Source organism: Spinacia oleracea, chromosome 4, assembly GCF_020520425.1.
Source record: "Spinacia oleracea cultivar Varoflay chromosome 4, BTI_SOV_V1, whole genome shotgun sequence".
In the NCBI taxonomy this organism is placed as follows: domain Eukaryota; kingdom Viridiplantae; phylum Streptophyta; class Magnoliopsida; order Caryophyllales; family Amaranthaceae; genus Spinacia; species Spinacia oleracea.
This window is the reverse complement of record NC_079490.1, coordinates 134,969,759-134,989,880: the sequence shown is the minus strand read 5'-3', so window position 1 is coordinate 134,989,880 and position 20,122 is coordinate 134,969,759. Positions and strand designations below refer to the sequence as shown.

Sequence of the window (20,122 nt, the reverse complement as noted above, 5' to 3'; positions counted from 1 at the left end):
AAGTCCCTAAAGCATGTTCATAACTTGGCTTGCAATTCGGAACAAGTTAGCTACTAAAGATAGGATGCTAAGATGGAATATAATTATGGATCCTGATTGTGTTCTTTATGGGACTGCTCACGAGACTATAGAGAACATCTCTTCTTTAGCTGTCAGTTTTCTGTTGAAATTTGGAGGAATATTATGCAGATCCTCAAAATGAAAAGGAATATTTTCTCCTTTGATATCCAGGTACAATAGGTGGCTAAAACTTGCAGGAAGACACATACCATTCCTCAACTTCATGGCATGATCTTTGCAAAATCTATATATGTAATCTGGTTGCAACAAAACAAGAATATTTTTAATGGTGCTTTTGAAGATTCATCTATTGTCTTGAGATCAAATTTGTTTAAGGTAGCTTGTCATTGCACAGATGTAATGAGAGAATATTTGTATTGAGTTGCCTACTTTGTACTTTGTAAAGTCAGTGATGGATCTAGCTTGCTTCAATCCTTCTTAGAACGTGGGGAGTTTAGACCTTAGAGACTATTTTACGTGTTTATTATCCCATGTGATTATTACTCTACCTATTTTGATAAATGATAAATTTCTTTATTTGCAAAAAAAAAAAAAAAAAAAAAAATCTCCACCCACACACATTGACACAATCAACGCCCAAAACTAGTGAATACGGAGTACATGAACAAAAAATACTGACTGACCTATTAAACGGTTAAAGAGGCATACCGTGTACGTCTTAGCATAAAAAGCGGGAAATTGGAAAGTGGAAATTGGAAATTGGAAAGTGCTTCTGCAACACCGCTCACTGTCGTTTCATTTCAAAACCCTCAAAAACAGCTGAAGCTTACTTCAGCAACAATGGCGACTCTCCCAATTAAGATGATCGCCGAAATTCTCAAACGACTACCTGCAGAACTACTTATCCGCTTCACAATCGTCTGCAAATCCTGGAATTCCTTAATTAAAACCCCTAGTTTCATCAAATTACACCTCAATCAAACCCTAATTTCAAATTCTCATCGTCATATCCTACTATCCTATTCTTCTCTCCATTCTGCCGAGCTCGACCTCCAACCTAACCACATCTCTTTCTCGGAGCTCAACCACCCGCTCAAACCCTGCGAAGTTGTCATTTTTGTTGGTATGTGCAACGGCGCCGTTTGCATCTCCGACGACTCCAGAAACATCGTCTTCTTATACAATCCTCTCACCAAATCGCACCTTAAGCTCCCCGCCAGTCAAATTATAGACCTTAACAAAGATGGTTTGGTGTACAGGTTCGGGTTTGACAGCAAGAGCAACGATTACAAGGTTTTGAGGATGGTTCAGGGGATTCGTAATGACGAGAATTAAAAAAATGAAGCACAAGTGTTTAGTCTGAAAAACAATTCATGGAAATCTATTGCGATGGTGTTCTTGTTAACGAGGCTTTATATTTCCTTGCGAATACCAAGGAATCGTATACGAGTCCATGTAAGTTTATCGCTAGTTTTGATCTTTGGACAGAAAACTTCTCGCTTATAGACTGCCCCAGTTACGAGGATAAGTTAAGTTCTAATTTGATGCTAAGTTTGTCGGAATTGGGTGGGTGTTTATGTCTGGTGATGAATTATCATAACAGTGGTATTGGTGAATTTTTCCTTAATCCTAATCTGCGGCATGATTCTGTATTGGTATGTGCTGTTGTGTGGGTGATGAAGGAGCATGGAAAGAAAGATTCATGGATTAAGTTATTTAGTATTCACAACCCAAATAGTATTAGGAGTTATCTACTTATTAAGCCTCTCATTTACTCCAAAGATGGGCAGAGAATTTTGTTGGAGATGGACTGCAGGGGCCTTCTTTGGTATGATTTGAAGTCAAATAAAGTTGATAGATACACAGTTCAGGGGATGCCGAATGGAGTTTTTGAGATGGCGTATTTTATGGGTAGTCTTGTTTCCCTTGAAGATAAACTGCATCCTGAAATAGAAACCTTGCCAAGGAAGAACATGAAGAGAAAAAACAAGTAATATGATTTTCTTTCCCTACTGCCAGATCTAACTGTTTCTCGATATTATGTGTTTAAATGCTTATTATTTTGTGATTGTTGTTCTGTCACTTATAGTAAGCGCATTTAGACATATCTTCTCATGGGCATTACCCACATTTCCCTCTTAGCTAGCAAAAATCTAGCCGAAGCTTTAATGCTAAGTTTACTTAATCTAGAGTGTGTTCAGAAGCTATTTATTACTAATAGACACATTTGCTTATTTTTCTGATTGCTTAACATCTAAGAACTTTGAGTGTCATTTTTCTGTGACCTTGTGGTTTCTTTTTGTATTTGCGAATCAAACATATTTGTAATTGATAAATTTGCATCTATTTGCAAGCATTGCTATCATCTTGGGAAGACTACTTATCTTTGTATCAATTAATGATTATCGTCTAAACACTTTTCTTCTGTTTGACATGTCAGGAATGATTTGGGTAACTATCTTTCTGTGGGGTTCAAGCTGATACTGTAACGCATTTGAAGATGATGCTGCTTGGGGGTTATGTTCAGATTGTTTAATGTAAGTATAAGTATGGAAGTTTGTCTTGCCTTGGTATGAATTTTCAGTTTACGCGACACTTTTTGCTTCATCCTTTCTGCACATGTTTTTTTGCTTACAAGTCTTACATACAAACTGCGAAGTGCAAAGTATTTTGTTGTACCTTCACTTCAAGAAGGTTCATAGTGTCTCTTGGACTGATGTTTGCCTGAATGTTGGCTAAACAGAATCTTAGTGCTGAATCCTTGTTTTAAAATCTACTTATAAAATAAAGAAAACAGAGAGGGAGGAACAGGGCAGGACTGATATCTGGAGGAAAATGAACAATGGAGAATAGTTCAGACTTTAGTTTATACAAATCATTAGACTGTTTATTAGCAGAAATTTCTTAGGTAAAACAATCTTTATAGAGTATACAACACAAACCCCAATGTTCTGAAATATAGCATTAGGTACAGTGATTTTGTGTTCCAATATACGACTTTCCTTGCTACAAAACATGATAGTTAAGGTAGATAAAGCAGCAACAATCAGTTTCGATTTAAACTTGTTCTTTGTTGCTCTAGAATATGGAACTGTCCAACTTGCAGAAACATCACCACAGGATATCCTCATTTAATTTGCAACCAAGAGAATGAATGAAAAATATTAAGGGTTGGTAAGATCTGCACAAAAGACACGAGTCATCCATCATAATCATGTTTCTCAGTCTCCCACTAACATCAACCAGCATTCCACACCCATCTCTGCCATAAGATATGCCACTTGTTAATTGGTGAAAGTATCTTAGGGTCTAATCTTTGTGTTCATTTGCATGTTAATTTACAACTTAACATAGATATTGATCGATGCTCCCATGTCCAATTTCTCTGCAATTGGGACTTATATTATAAATTGACATAGTAGTCCAACCTCATTGGTAGCACTACTGATGAGTGAGTTCAATTGGTTTGAGGGCCATGACTTCAGCAAGAAAGTTTGTGCTGTTTTAGATGAGAGTCTTGACCAAGGTTACCTGGTTCGTGGTTCGCTTCGATACAGTGTACGAGTTCGGGTTCGCGATTCACGGGTTGGCTGGTTTTAGATTCGCAAAAGGGGTTTGAAACTCTTTTTTCCAGGATTTTCAAATACAAAATTGTTCAAGATTTTATTTTAATACTCATATATTCATACTCAGATAACATGTTATTTCCTTCCCAAATAAAAGCCCCTACATATATTTTCTTCTCTTGTCTTCCCTGGCCTTCAATAGCTATAACTAGGGTTTCGGATTCGGCATGACAATACCAACGATTTGGTTCGCGAACCACAGCGAATTGGGTCGCTGGAGAACCCAATTTGGTACGGGCGAACCGGTTCGAGATTCGCAGGGGGTACCCGCGAATCTGGTAACGCTGGTCTTGACTCTTGAGGCAAGATATCTACGCTTGAGCTCAAGGTTGCCTTGACATCAAGGATATGAAAAACTTAGAATATAGCAACACTTCAGGCTCTTTGATGTTCTACCTATTCATATTTTAAAAGAAAAACCTTTCTAATTACTTGCATATGATATGTCTTGTTAATATTAAATTTCTCGTCTTTAGCAGGGATAGGACTCTGCATTGTTAAAACTTTGCACCTTTGACTGGTTTTTATGCCATTTTGCCTTGAGCATAGCCAACAATTTCAAAAGCTGAAGCAGTATTCAGTTAATATTATGATTTTGAAGTGACGTACCCTTGGTTGAGGTGGCCATTAAAGAACTCACTTGGATGCTATTCTATATAGGCCTTTTCAAGTAAGTTTACAGAAAGCTATCTTTTATAGTACAGAGTATCTAGTTAAGTCAACTTTGGTGCTAAACCGCTAACCTACTGTTAATAGACTAATGTTGTAATGCGTCAAGCTATACTTTCCGGTACTAGTATGGCCTCGGTAGAACTTCTAATGTAACTGTCTGTAAACAATGGATAACCTTAGTTTCTGGTTTCATCTGGATATCTGTTTCGATAGTTGGTTTTGATTTTTTTAGGCTTTCTGAAGTACAATGTGAATATCTGATAAAATATTTGGTGAAACTTTAGCATAATTGTATTACTCCGTATAAACTTTCATTTTAAATCAAGAGGAAAAAGAATAAAATACACTAAAATGTTACTCACACAACCAATCCTAAATCCTTGTACGTTTTCGGTTATGAAAAATCTCAGAGTTGTGATTCCCCAAGGGTAAATTCTCTCAAGGGAAAGAGTTTACAAACATTTGCTCTACCCCACTAGTCATAAAAAATTAATTCATATGTAATCGAATATATTGATGATCAAACATGTGCATTGAAAACCGTGAAAAACAAAGTGTAACCATAAAAAATAAAAAGGAGGGAGTATGTGCATATCAGAGCATCTATATATTATACTAAAGCACGCACAGTTGTTTTTTCCCTTCAAAACTTCACATGTTTTTTTTTAATTCATTTTTTTTGTAAGTTGAGTTGTACCATAAATTCTTCTAGGAAATAATAAAGTTTATAAATCTAATATACATATATAAAGGAGGCATATTTGCTGAAAGATTAGAGCGCCACCTAGGATTACTAATGGTTTCGGCCAATGAAAAATAAGATTTTTAATTTCTTTTTGAATTAAAAAAATCAAGTGACACGTAGATAATTAATAGGTGTCACGTAGATATTTTAATTGATTAATTACTAATATATACAACTCCATCGAAAATCAAACACTCTAATAATTAAAAACTAATCGATTTCCAGGTAGATAATTAATTAGGCGCCACGTAGATATTTTAATTAATTAATTAATATATATACTATACTAAAAGAGAGGAAATCAATGTGGTGATGACAAATGTCACTCATTGATATATTTTTTTACTTAAAACTTCTAATTATTTATGGTAATAAACCAATTACATTACGAAATACTTATTTACTTAATTATGGCAATAAATTTCTTAATTTAAATAAACTACTAAAATAACACGTTGAAATATATTGTGTATACATCAACACATTGACTAAAAAAGCCTATACAGAAAATCCACTTCAATATCACAATATTAGAGTAGGTCCTATGCACACAAGTATCTATAAAATTATCATTTGACCATTTTCTTAAATTTTTAGTCAAATATACTGAACCTTTTCCGTAAAAAGTTATTTAAAAAGAAAGTTTTAGAGGAAATATTTTCACCAGAAAGTGACACGTGTCATTCTTGTTGCCTGTTTTATTATACCGTATAATGTAATAGATTTACAATGTGATAATAAAATAAAAATAACAAGGTTGTCTAATAAATCTTTTTATTTTTTTTAAAAAATTAACGTACATCTATTAGCATGTATTAATAAAAATATTTAACTTAAATTTACGAATGACTAATTGTATGTATTGTCAATTGTTATATAAAATATGCGTCTTATATTGACTGCGGATATGTATAATGAATATTTACCTTTGCTTTAATATTCGGAGTAGTAAAACATGTTTATTGAAAAAAAATCGTATCAAGGTTGTGTAAAACATGCTTATTGGAAAAAAAAAAAAACTGTTTAATAACTTTGTATCTTTTCTTTCTCGAATTTATAATTTCTACTTATCCTTTTATTTATTTTTTATTTTTTTGAGGGGACTTATCCTTTTATTTAATAGTTCCTTAATCTTTTAAATGAAAAATAATATTAAGAGCTTTTTAATTTCATTTTATATTATTAGTTTCTTTGCCTTTGATCGTTTGATGGGTAGTATATTTGAATTTATTTTACATTGTAATCTAATAAAAAATCCTTGCGCATAAATTCAGATAATGGAAATCAATGTGGAGCGATATGTGGAAATCAATTGATTCTATATAAAAAAAATCCCACTATCTCCCAACATACTTATTTTTATATTAAATTATACCTCATCCGTTCTTTTTTAAAAGACACAATTATTTAGGCACGTTTGCCAATGCACGATTTCAAACATGAATATCTTCAATTATACATAAGAAAAAATTATAAAAAGTTAATATTTAAAAAAATTTTGTTGAGACGAATCTAATAAGATCCCGCACGACTATGTTTTTTTCGTAAGTATAAATCACAAAAGGAAGTCAAATGAGCTTGTGTGAATAGTGTCAAAAATCCAACTGTGTCATGTAAATAAGAACGGATGAAGTAATATATAAGCTTATTATAACTTATCGTATACATTTCCGTGAAAAGAATCTTGCAACGATTAAATTTTGACGGAAAGTGTTCATATTATAATGTTTTGCTTATTTACTCAATTATGCTAATAAGACATTGGAATTGTGGAAGACTTTGTAGTAGAATTTTAAAATTCAAAACTCTCTTACCAATAAAAAAAAATGTTGAGTATAGGGGTGGGTTTGAGGCGAGTGCGGATACATGGGTGGGTGATAGATCGGAGATGAGTTTTATTTTTTACCCATTAAGAAGGAATGGGAGGGGTGAATACCTTTCCTATTGTGGGTGACGGGGATAGGGATGAGATAAGTTTAGACGAGTACGAGTTTGGAGAACCCCACTAGCGTGAAAGTCACGACTAGCTGAATAAAGTAAATAGCGGGGGAGGTGTTAAGTGGTCGGGTAATGATGTAAATATAAAATACTTAAGTAGGTATGACTATCAAAGTGAAGGGTGGAGGAGAATAATATTATGAGTGACACATGTGATGAATGGATATGAAAATAATTTTGTGTATATATGTACACTTATTTGTTTTTTTTAATAAATAAGACATCAAACGGGGCAATAACAAATTTATCCATCATTAATTTTAATTAGGATAATGTATATGAGTTATGTGTGTCCAAAGTATAAAGTAATCAGATAACCAAATTGTCAAATACTCTTAGAGTTTTAAAATTCAAAACTATGTCAGTCTCAGCCGTCTAGGGCTTGGTTTGAGGTGGGTACGTGTGGATACACGGACGAATGATGAAGGAGGTTAATTTTATTTTCCACCCGTGAGGCGGGGATTAAGACGGGGATAAGTATCGTACATATCGTGGTGACATGCATGGGGATGCGAATTTTAGGCAGTTACAGGTGTTGAGTGACCAACCTCACCCCGCTTCGAAGTTATTTCTAGATGAATAAAGTATATGGTGGGGGGTAGGTGTTAAATGATCAGGAATGATATACTGTAGATGATACTCATGATATGGAAGTATTAAATGTGTATGACTATCGAATTAAAGAATGGGTGAGAATAAAATTATGTTTGACATGGGTTTTGAAAGGGAAGAAGTAAATTTACCTATGTACCCTTATTTTTATTTTTTCAATTTGTTAAATAAATAAGACACATAATGGAGACAATAACAGATCTATCCATCGTTAGGTTCAATAAGAAGATTATTTAATCTCTATTTGATGATAATTTTTTATAGCTATAGTTTAGATATGCAAATTTAATTTTCGATCATATGATAAATCGTGCATCGCACGGGTACTATACTAGTATTTATTGTGGGTAAATTACAAAGTGACAATATATTCTTTTTACTGTTTTGTTGAATCTAAATATTTCTGTTCGCGTTGGAAATAAAAAGTTTATAGGTTCCCTTCAATATTGTTTTTTATTTTATGTTTTTTAGAAAACTAAAACAAAAATATTGAAACTACAAAAACAAAAAAACAATTTTCAAATTTTTTTTTTGAGGGAATTGTTGTCAACTTTCAAAAATTTAATAGACCCGTGTGTTGCACGGGAGCTAACTAGTATAGAATCAAAGCATAGTTAACGCTATATGGCCGCATAACAATGTATCATCAAGGAAAGAAATGTAGCATTAATGAAAAATGAAATTTGAGCAAGCAACTTAATTTTTCACTAAACATAATCAAAGAATTTTTACTCAAAAACAAACCTAGATTATATAAATTCGTACTTGACAAATTGCTATTAAGGGTTTTCAAGCTTGAGAATCAATATAATCATAATCTAAAGCCTCACATTCTATTAATTCAATAGAAGATAGAGTTCCATCTATATATATATATACCTTGTATTGTTCAACAGTGTCATCTTCTAAATTATACTCAAGTCCGCTTTTTATAACAAAATCACCTTGCAATCCAAGATCTCTCGCTTCAATTGATAATGTTGCATTACACCCCAAGAAGATAACTTTACCACCTAAGGACTCGTTCGGTACCATTTTAAGTTTTGAGTTGTGGGTTTTATGAAAATCAAAAACCGATTTTAGTTTTGTTTTACCAAAATAAGAAAAACAGATTTAAAAATATTAAAACAACCTCCTTTAAAACCCCACACTAAAAGAGATGCTTCTCTTAAATTTAGGGAGTACAGTACTCTGTATTTTACTGCACTCCATCTATTTCTCTCTCCTCTGGCTACTAACCCACCATTGATGAGTTTTCAAGTTCATAAGGCAAAGAGCTAAATACCATATATATTCCATTGTTAATTTTCTATAATCTCATAAATTCTTTATTAACTTTAGTAGATCTTTAAGTTCCTTAGAAGGCATAAACCCCCAAATTCACCACTGTTGCAATACGTATCGATCATCACCGCCACCATCATCGCTGCTAATAATTGATTATTTCTCTCTTCTTTTTACATACCTTTGCAAATCAAGCCCTCTAGTGAAATTTTGATTCAGAATTTCTAATTCGGAATTTCTGAGACCTAATCATGAAGGTAGGTTTTTTTTTAATTGGAATTTCTAACGATTGAATACCAAGATGAGAGAGAAATCTTATGGAGGAAGGAAGAATAGGGTTGAGAATTTGAGCAGTACCGTATGAGAACAGCGAAAAAGAGAGGAGAAAGAATGACTGAATTTGCCATAACACTGTTCCCAAAAAACGAAAATCCAGAAACCACTAAAGTGGTTTTGGATTTTCCGTTTATTTTTTGTATAAACCGAAGGAAAGTTGATTTTAAAAACGATTTTGACGAACAGTTTTGTTTTACTTTTTAAGAAAAAAAAACAAAAAACGCAAAACCGCAGCAGTGCCGAACGCCCAAATTTTTGGCTGCATACCTATGCATGCAGAGCTGTGTGCATATGAGGTTTTTTTAAACATCGTAAAACAGTTAAAATTGAACACGGTGATAAAAAAAATGAACATGAAATATCCTTCTTCATACTTGTCATTTAATAATTTAGACTAATTAAGTAATATTAATTAATATACCAGAAACTCTAGTACGTCCGCACAAGTTTAATCACTACGCTACATTTCGGTAGAAAATTATCATTCGGAAAATAAACAAATAAAAAATATGAACATTGATGAATCTTTTTCTTCTTCCATGTTCCTCTTTCCTCTATGTTTCTTTATCTCTTATCTGCAACTTTTCTCCATCTTAATAGTTCTTATTTGCCTTCCTCGTCGATAAATTTTCTACCACCAATTGCAAACAGATTGAGTTCACCAACTTCTCCTCCACTTCTTCTTCGACTCTGTCTTTTTTCCTCCTTGTTAAATTCTGAAAATTGAACATAGAACCTTTTTAATTAAAAATGAACTTCACAGGATATCAAACATAGTATGAACATTCTAAAACTGAACATTGAGTTTTAAAAATTGAACATAACTAAGAATAATTAAGTGATTTTTTTTAGAAACTAAAAAAAAAAAAATCTATTATTCACTTAAACATATTATTCCAGAATTGAGTATTAAATATTTTAACAGTAATTCAAATTTACAAAGCCAGAAATCGAACATATATATATCCTTATTTATGAACATGAGACTTAAGAAACTGAATATCACACAAAATTATTGAACATATAGCAATTTTATAAGTTGAATTTAGCTGAACATGATTCTGTATAAGTTGAACATAAGACTTGAGAAACTGAACATCACACAAAAATGTTCTTATTTATGAACATATCATAGTTTAGTAATTTGGATTTAGTTGAACATGATTCTTTATAAGTTGAACATGAGACTTTAGAAACTAAATGAACATCATATTAGAAGTTGAACATTATGAACTATAAACTGAACATGACAATATTTAGACATCGCTACTTTTGATTTTTCAGTAAAGTGAACATGAATGTGTACATAATTCTTTATAAATTGAATATGATATGTAAGAAACTGAAAATCATACAAAAGTATTGAACATGTATTTAGTTTTTTTTTAAAAAAAATATTAGTTTTCCGCATTCCAATCAACTAACCAAAAGCTCGCAACAACGAAACGATTCCAAAAGATTAAGAAGCAAATATATTAACTGTTGTCTTATATACAAGGAGGTGGCAAATATATGAACATTATTCTGTATAAGTTGAACATAAGAATTGAGAAACTGAACATGAAACAAAAGTGTTCTTATTTATGAAGATATCATATATAGTTTTATAAGATGAATATGGTTCTATATATGTTGAACATGAAACTTGAGAAACTGAACATGACACAAAAGTATTCTTATTTGTGAACATCATATTTTATAAATTGAATATGGTAAATTATAAACTGAACATGACAATATTTAGACAATGCCTCTTTTGATCTTTTAGTAAAGAATAATGAACATCAGCTAATTACTGTTATTGCTTGCCTTTTAGTTGAACATGATTCTGTACATAACTCTTTATAAGTTGAACATGAGACTTGAAAAACTGAACATCATACAAAAGTATTGAACATATATTAATTTTTTAAGTTAAAGTTAGTTGAACATCATTTTATATAAGTTGAACATAAAAGTGGAGAAACTGAACATCACACAAAAGTATTGAAAATATAATAGTTTTATTAGTTGAATTTAGTTGGACATGATTCTTCGTAGGTTGAATAAGAGAGTTGAAAAACTGAACATCACTCAAAAGTATTATTATTAATTTCATCAGCAATATTGATTTGAACATCTATAGTTACAATTTAAACATGTCAAATTTTATACAACACCACTTTAGATCATTAAGTAAAGAATAATGAACATCTGCTTATAACATCTGAACATTATTAAATTTCATCTAAACTAAACTACATTTGAATTCACACACAACTTCTAAATTACTCATAAAACGATTTCAACATTTAAAATCACTCATAATACAGGACTAGACACACTCGACTCTTCGCATTTCTGTACAAAAATCAAACTGGATATACACCACATCCAGAAATCCAACAAAATACACAACAAAAGTCACAAAATTACTCAAAATAATCTTAAAAAGTATCATTATCTATCCAAATGCACAATTCCACGATAAAAAACATATATAACTGATAATTTCAGCTTTTAATATGTACTCCTAAGTCCAAATCAACAACTAGCAATTCGAATTTCGCTGATTAAATAATCAACACATGCTATTTGCTAATCCGAAATAGTCGATTCAACAATCAAAAATCAAAACATTAAAATATTTTTAAAAAATCGTTGAGCAAGAGAAAATACAGGAAGAGGCGAGGAGGTGATGAAAAGGAACCTTCGAAACCCTAACAGAACATCGCTCCGAACAGACGGCAATAGTCCGAGCATTGTAGAAGTCGTCTGCTTCATAGAATCCTTTGTAGAATTAGAAACACCTTTGGAAATAGGAGATGAGGCATTCAATGATGCGATTTCGCCAGTAAAAAATGGAGTCTGGAGCGAGAGAGAAAATGGCGAGGGTTTAGAGGAGAGAGAAAATGGCGAGAGTTTAGAGGAGAGAGAAATGGCGAGGACTGTTTGCTTGTACGAAACATGTGCAGCGCGAGTGTTCCATTTTATTTAAAACGTCCCCGTTTCATCTAGTATGCATCTAGAGATGCGTGGATACCTATCTAGCCATTAATAATTAGTGCCGAACGTACCCTAAGTTACTCACTTTTCTCCAATAATTAGCTCCACTAATTTCCTCTTGATCCAACATGAAACCCCCTTAATCCACTTAAACCATGTTATCCCGATCTCAAAACGAACCAAACACAAATCTCCGTCGCACTCAACCAAGTAATGTTCCCGGCCAAATGAATTAGCCGGCGGTATTCCATGTACAACAAGCACCAAACGACCATTCATATTCTCCTCGAGTTACCATGCATGTTGGTTCAGTGGTGATTGGGGCTGAACTTGGTAGGGAGGAACCGTATTCAATCCTCCGCAACAATAATTGGGAGGGGATTGAAACCTATCCACCCAGAACTCGCCTCGAATCCGAATTAGCCATAAGGGTAAATCGGGTGTTAACACCAAAAATACTCCTCGAGTTTCTTCAATTGGATCATTATCCTAAAAAGACTTCCTTTATCATCTATATGGAAAAAATCATTCTTGTAATGAATTATATCAACAATTTTTTAATTTTTCACTATGATTGGGCGCCATTTCATGCATCCATCTCTCCACCAATACAGATTCCCAGCATCATGTAGAGCTAAAGATGGTCGTAGGTTGGCCCGAGTTCCAGCCCGGCACAAGCACGAAAAAAGCACGGCCCGACACGAGCATGAAGTCGTGAGCCGTGGACCTAGGCCATACTTTTTTGGAAAAGCACGACAAGATATGGCACGACTCAATTTAATAGAATTAGGCTTAGGCACGACGGCCCGACACGAAATCCTGTGGGTTTGGGCCTTGTTTTGAACTTTTTGCCAGGCCTGGTCTGGCACGATACAATATGGGCCCAATCCGTTTAGGCCCACATCCCATGGGGTCGGTCTGAAGCTTGATCCGGGCCGGCCCACGACCATATTTATGTAGAGCTAGAAATATGAGTTGGGTAGATGGTAAATTCGAGGAAGAAACAACAATTTTCTTAAATTGGTATCCTAGGAAATCTCCAATACTTGAGTGGTTTCTACAGCGTAGATTACATAATTATTATTGTTACTGATAGAATACAGAATGTTACGGTTGAGTGGTAGATGAAAATATTGATCAAATTTAGAACGAGGGACATCCAAGCAGAAGTCGGGATACGGAAATAGAAGGAGAACAACGGAAGAAGGTAGAGATGGGTCGAAGGCGAAGAATGTCTATGTTTCACGAATTGGGGAGTAGTTGATAAACCTAGGAATATAAAATCAATTAATGTATTGATACTACATAAGTCTGATCATCTATACGATAATGGTAGACGAAAGGCGAGATTTAACATAAGCACGTAGCAATGAGTAACAACAACGAGAGAAACAAGGATGGAGGCAAAACGTGAAGAAGATTGGATGTAGATACTTCATCGCCCGTTTCACGAATGAGGCTGACTACAACTTTGTCCTCGCTCAAGGACCTTGGATGATCGATTATTGCTACCTCACAATCCGTAAGTGGATAACAAACTTTGTCCCTGATGAAAACCCCATCAAAATTCTCACCGCTTGGGTTCGCATACCAAATCTAGCTGTTGAATATTTCGATACTAATTTTCTTAGCAAAATTGGTTCCAAAATTGGGAAGGTACTCCGAGTGGACAAAACAACGGCTCAAGCAGTGCGAGGTCAATTCACGAGACTGAGTGTTGAAATTGATCTCACCAAACCCCTTCTTTCAAAATTTTGGTTGAAAGGGAAAGTATGGAGAGTACAATATGAAGGCATTAGATTGGTTTGCTACAAATGTGGTGTTGCAGGGCATAACGATGAGAAATGCCCTTCAAATTCACCAAGTATTAATGAAGAAATCAATAACATCAATGACCACCTTGCCCAGACCTCGATCAACACGAATGAACAAGCAAAATCGAAACCAGAAGAACAAGAAAACTTCTGGTCATGGATGCTAGTCAAAAAGCCGATTCGCAAAAGAAATCCAAGAGTAGACAAGGCAGGTCAAGTTGCCGGTCGGCCACCCAGTGGCGGTGAAAAGACAGCCGGGAAAACGACTACATTGAAGGAACATGCGAACTTCTCGAACCACCACGCAAAATCCGAAAATATTTTGGAAAGTGGATCGAGATTCTCGGCTTTAGAGAATCAAGATATTGTGGATATACCACCAAGAGATCAAAATCAAACCAACACCACAAATCACGCCGAGATTGGCGATATGATTATGGAAGGTGATGATTCTACGATCCCCACTGTTGACTTAGGCAAGGACTCTCAAACTTCACCATCTCAGAATCAAAAGATTCCCTCCTTTAATTTAGGGAAGAATCCGCAACAGCTAAGGAGACCCATTGTTACTAAAACTACCTTGAGGGTTTATCAAGAAAAGCAGAAAATTTCATCAAAGAATCCCCTCGTACTTTAGTTGAGATTGACCCTAATACTCAAGCTAGGCAACCACTGTCAACCCCAAAAGTTCCAGAACAAGGCAAAGAAAATGCATATATAGTGTTCCAAGCCAACGCCCAATCCAACACACAAGTCCCGAGTGAAGAAGCTATCCCAAAAGCCACAAACAACAAGACCTTCATAAGTCAGCCCATCGAGACCAACCATGTTCCCACCCCCACACAATGTGATCCCCTTGTCAATCCCACCAGAGAAGACATTATGTGTGGGGCAAACGATGGAGGTTCCATACCTAGCAACAAAAAACCTCCTGACCCATGTCCTGGAAGTTCGCATCGACTCATGGTTGGAACAACCGTCGGAGCCACCGGAACTTCCGAATGAAGTCCAACGCTTAATGCGATTAATCAGTCAAGCTTATTTGACAACCCTCCCCTCCTTACCTGATTTAATGGTGGATAGATTACCTAACCTTGCTCCTGATAACTTACCAATCTCCTGCATGGTATGGAATGTACAAGGCGCTGGAAATCGCAATTTTGTGTCAGCTCTCAAGGAAGTAGTCCGTGAACACAAGCCTAATGTTATTGCTTTGGTGGAAACCCACATGGCAGGAACTCAGGCCCAAAAGATTGCTACAATCTTAGGCTATATGGGCCATACGAGGGTTGATGCCATGGGGTTCAGTGGCGGTATCTGGATATACTGGAAGCCAGAACTTGTAACAGTTGAACCTATTTTGAAGCACAATCAACACATAACCATGGACATCACTCGAGTGGGTGCAACACCATGGTATTTCACAGCGGTTTATGCAAGCCCCGACCCTACAAAGAGAAAAGAGTTGTGGGCAGAACTTCAAGAATTTTCTAGAACCCATAATAAACCATGGCTGATCGCCGGGGATTTTAACGATACCCGCTTTCCCTCAGAACGCAACACCTCATGCCATGAGACTACAAGAAGATCCGTGTTGTTCAATGAGTGGGTGGATGACATGCAACTCATGGAAATCGAATTCTCAGGTGCGGCACATACTTGGGCAAGGGGTTTAACCCCCGAGACCAGGAGGAGTGGGCGGCTCGATCGAGCACTATGCAATAGCGAGTGGGGCCTTAGATTCGAGGCAGCTAAAGTCAAACACTTGCCGGCAGTACACTCAGACCACTGCCCTCTTCTCATCTCCCCCAATGGCTTTATGCCACTACACCATATCAACCGTCCTTTTCGATTCCAAGCGGCATGGCTTCGACATGAATCCTTTCATGACTTTGTACAGGATAAGTGGCATCGAGAAGAAAAACTTATCCCTGCTCTAGCAAAGCTCTCAGAGGACCTTCAGAAGTGGAATAAGGAAATTTTTGGCAATATTTTCCACAAAAAACGAAGTCTTCTAGCACGGATCGCTGGAGTTCAAAAGGCTCTAATTAATCAGCCCAATCGAGGTCTCATTAAGTTCGAATCCCGGTTAAGAAAAGAACTTGATGAGGTTTTGGAGGAAGAGGAAACATTATGGTACCAAAAGTCAAGGGTGGAGTGGTTAAAAGACGGAGATCGTAACACCACATTCTTCCAATTGAGTACCATTATTCGAAGGTGGAAAAATAAAATCACAGCTATAAAGGATGATAATGGTGAATGGCTCTATGATCCACAAGCGGTCCAAGGGCACATTGTGAATTATTTTTCCAAACTTTTCGCTGAAGAAAATCCTGATCACCTCTCGTTTGACATCCCATCTGATGTTTTCCCCGAACTGTCACGTCGAGACTGGGATGCCATCAACAGGCCGTTCAACCACGTTGAGATTGATATGGGAATACATCAAATGGGCTCCCTAAAGGCACCCGGCCCGGATGGCTTTCAAGCCCTTTTCTTCCAAAAGAACTGGGATTTATTAGCACCCAATGTGCACAAGATGGTCCTCGATGTACTACAAGGAAAAGGCATGCATGCCAGAGAAGCTAAACGAGACCCATATTGTACTCCTGCCAAAAATCGATCACCCGGAATTAGCCTCACAATTCCGGCCAATCGGGCTGTGTAATGTTGCTTACAAAATAATCACGAAAGTCATAGTTAATCGACTAAAGCCCGTTCTGCCAATTCTGATATCAAATACACAGGCAAGCTTTGTCCCAGGGAGACAAATATCAGATAATATTGTCATAGTGCAAGAGGTGATCCACACAATGCGTAAAAAGCAGGGGGCCAAAGGTTATATGGCAATCAAGATTGACTTCGAAAAAGCCTACGATCGCCTTCGTTGGTCTTTCATCCGTGACACACTCCTTCAAATGAATCTACCCTATCTCATTATCAATGTGATCATGGAATGCATTACATCGGCATCACTCCGTGTCTTGTGGAATGGAGAACAAACACAAGCATTCAAACCAAGTCGAGGAATCAGGCAAGGTGACCCACTTTCTCCTTATATTTTTGTAATGTGTATGGAAAGACTCTACCAAACAATCGAAGAGGCTATAATTGACAAAAAGTGGGCTCCAATTCGAGCTAGCCGAGATGGCCCCTTATTGTCGAATTTGTTCTTTGCGGACGACATAATATTATTCGCAGAAGCAAATATCGAACAAGCTGAGACTATTAAAAGCTGTCTCGACAGATTCTGCAATGCGTCTGGACAAAAAGTCAGTCTCGCCAAATCTTCAGTGTATTTTTCGAATAACACTTCTGCAACTACTCGAGAGGATATCTGTAACTCTCTAGGGATGGCTGCCACTGCAGACTTAGGCACATATCTTGGTATGCCAACTCTTACAAGCAGGGTCACAAAAAGCACCTTCAACCACTTGTGCGAGAAGATCGATCGCAGACTTTCAGGGTGGAAAGCCAAATATTTGTCCCTCGCAGGCAGAATTACGTTAGCAAAATCAACGCTAACCACCATGTCCACTTACTCAATGCAAACGGCAAAGATTCCGAAAACCGTTTGTGATGACATTGATAAGAAGACAAGAAGATTTATTTGGGGAGGTAATGAGGAGAAACGTGGTACGCATCTCATCTCGTGGGAAACTCTACAAAAGCCAATAGCTCAAGGAGGCATTGCAATCCCATCTTCTAGACAATCAAATGCGACCTTCTTAACTAAACTTGGGTGGAGACTCCTCACAGAACCGAACGCCTTATGGTCAAGAGTTCTAAGGCACAAGTATTGTAAGGGGCGTTGTGACGTCGACATGTTCAAGCCAAAGCCTGGGATGTCCAATGTATGGTCTGGTATCACAAAAAATGCAAAAGTATTATGCGAAGGCACACGGACAACAGTAGGTAATGGTATGCGCACCCTATTCTGGGATCACAGCTGGGCATCTCCTAAGCCATTTAGTGAGATGGTCACACAACCAATTCCAGAAGAGCTGGCTGGTGCTACGGTGAGTGAGATGTGGGATGAGAATCAAGGCTGGAAATGGGAAACCTTTGCACAATATCTCCACGCAGATCACTTAATACTGATTGAACCATATGAGCTGAAAGAAGATCCAGAACTCGCAGACCTGTTGTATTGGCAGTTTGGGAACAAAGGTAAATTCTCGATAAAATCAGCTATCAGTTTGATGCGCAATGAAGCTGACTTTATAGATGATGAATGTTGGAACCTGATATGGAATGCCCCTGTGCAACAACGGAACCGTGCCTTCCTGTGGATCGTATGCCATGACAGGGTAATGGGTAACTCAAATCGATTTAAAAGGCACATGACCGAGGATCCCAAATGCTACATCTGTGGTGCACAAGAGGAATCAACATTGCATATACTAAGAGACTGCCCCCTGGCCAAGGTTGTTTGGAACCGACTTGGTGGGCCTGCTGATAAGCCTAGATTCTACACTGACCCCTTGAAACAGTGGATAACAAACAACATTCAGCACCAAGATGAGGATGGAATGCCTTGTTGGGCGACTTACTTTTGCATCACTATTTGGTGGATATGGAGGTGGAGAAACAATGTTGTGTTTGGCCGCAACCATGAAAATCCACCAGACTTTGGAGCTTTCCTAAGGATACGGTATGATGAGATGAGACGCAGCATAGAAGGGGATGAGAAGAACCAAAGTCCAACTAGCAGAATTGAAAAACTCATTCAATGGCAGCACCCCGACAATGACTGGTACGCACTCAACGTTGATGGGGCAGCTAAGGGATCCCCTGGACCTGCAGGGGGAGGAGCAATAATACGCGATCAACAAGGCACCTTCATCTCTGCACTCACGGCCAACTTTGGACAATGCTCATCGTTTATGGCTGAGGTCAAAGCACTGCTAAGAGGACTAGAATTAGCGAGAGACCTGCTAATCCCCAAGCTTGTCGTTCAAATGGATAACCTAGCGTGTGTACAAATTCTAAAAAGCAGAGACAGTGGAAGGGGTGAGTGCACTCACTTACTAAACCAATGCTTTAAGCTATTAGACAGGCCTGAATGGACCATACAAGTCACTCATGTGTACCGCGAAGGCAACCGGGCAGCGGATTGGTTAGCCAACCAAGACGTTCTCCAAAACGCCACTCTTCAGATTTTAACTTTTGTTCCTTGCTGTTTGAATAAGATTTTAGTAGAGGATATTAGGGGTGTGGCTTTTCCTCGCCTCATTCCTCCATAGTAGGTTATTTCAATGTTCGTAGCTTAGCTTTCCTTTTGTTTTCTTCCTTTGGGATTTATTATTATCCACATTTGAATCAAAAAAAAAACATATACAATATTATTAGAATTAATAAAAAAAAAACAGGGAGGAAATCTTTAATATCATAAGTTGTAAATTACAATATGTAACTTATTTCTGAAAAATATGTATATTTTCTATAGGAATTTTTAAAAGAAGTATATTCACATAATTCTTATACGCCGTATGATTTTTTTTTTTATTTTAAAAAGAATATTTGTAATTTAATTTTCTCTTTTCTGTCATGTTTTTCCATTTGCACCCTAAAAAATTAGCCGTAACAATGAAAATGTAAAACACATATTGAAGCAGAACAACTTATAGTTGATACTAGTAGCATGCAGCTTCTCTTTGATTTATAAGTGATGACATAAGAAGAATGATCATCCACCCGTTGGTATGGAAGTTAAGACTACGAATTGATAAATAACTCGAGGCTTTTCATACAAATGTCAATTCGGCATTACCAAAAAGCAAGGCTAACTTAATCAGATACAAAAAACTTGTTGATATAATATATATCCATGGATGACCAAGTGAATAATTACCGTATTGTTGATATAAAGCCACGTAAGTTGATACACTAGTACACTCTATGTAAAGCCACGAATGTTATCCAATGTATACATGGTTTGTTATAGGAATATAAATCCAACAACAATTAAGGAGTATAGCAATAATCAAAATACAGAGTACGCAAAAATATATTATTAGAATTTTAGC

At 36.3% G+C, this 20,122-nt stretch overlaps 3 protein-coding genes across 3 annotated transcripts; all 3 read left to right on the top strand.

Annotated features, from left to right (window-relative positions):
• Positions 1-610: 610 nt before the first annotated feature.
• Positions 611-1,356, top strand: LOC130459749 (F-box protein CPR1-like). Its single transcript, XM_056827285.1, has one exon. It carries the CDS (start codon positions 862-864, stop codon positions 1,354-1,356), a length of 495 nt encoding a protein of 164 aa, XP_056683263.1. The 5' UTR covers positions 611-861.
• A 38-nt stretch (positions 1,357-1,394) lies between these two features.
• On the top strand, positions 1,395-4,616 carry LOC110778891 (F-box protein CPR1). The gene is made up of 3 exons (XM_021983431.2): positions 1,395-2,011; positions 2,462-2,558; positions 4,127-4,616. Exons 1-2 carry the CDS (start codon positions 1,395-1,397, stop codon positions 2,508-2,510), a joined length of 666 nt encoding a protein of 221 aa, XP_021839123.1. The 3' UTR covers positions 2,511-2,558; positions 4,127-4,616.
• A 9,157-nt stretch (positions 4,617-13,773) lies between these two features.
• On the top strand, positions 13,774-14,730 carry LOC110779776 (uncharacterized). The gene has a single exon (XM_021984260.2). It carries the CDS (start codon positions 13,774-13,776, stop codon positions 14,728-14,730), a length of 957 nt encoding a protein of 318 aa, XP_021839952.1.
• The last annotated feature ends 5,392 nt before the right edge of the window (positions 14,731-20,122 follow it).

Bases quoted from the DNA above. Each gene is read 5' to 3' on its own strand.
- LOC130459749 (XM_056827285.1), top strand. From the start codon at position 862: ATGGCGACTCTCCCAATTAAGATGATCGCCGAAATTCTCAAACGACTA.
- LOC110778891 (XM_021983431.2), top strand. From the start codon at position 1,395: ATGGAAATCTATTGCGATGGTGTTCTTGTTAACGAGGCTTTATATTTC. The intron at 2,012-2,461 runs GTAATATGATTT...TTGACATGTCAG, and splicing joins AACATGAAGAGAAAAAACAA to GAATGATTTGGGTAACTATC.
- LOC110779776 (XM_021984260.2), top strand. From the start codon at position 13,774: ATGATCGATTATTGCTACCTCACAATCCGTAAGTGGATAACAAACTTT.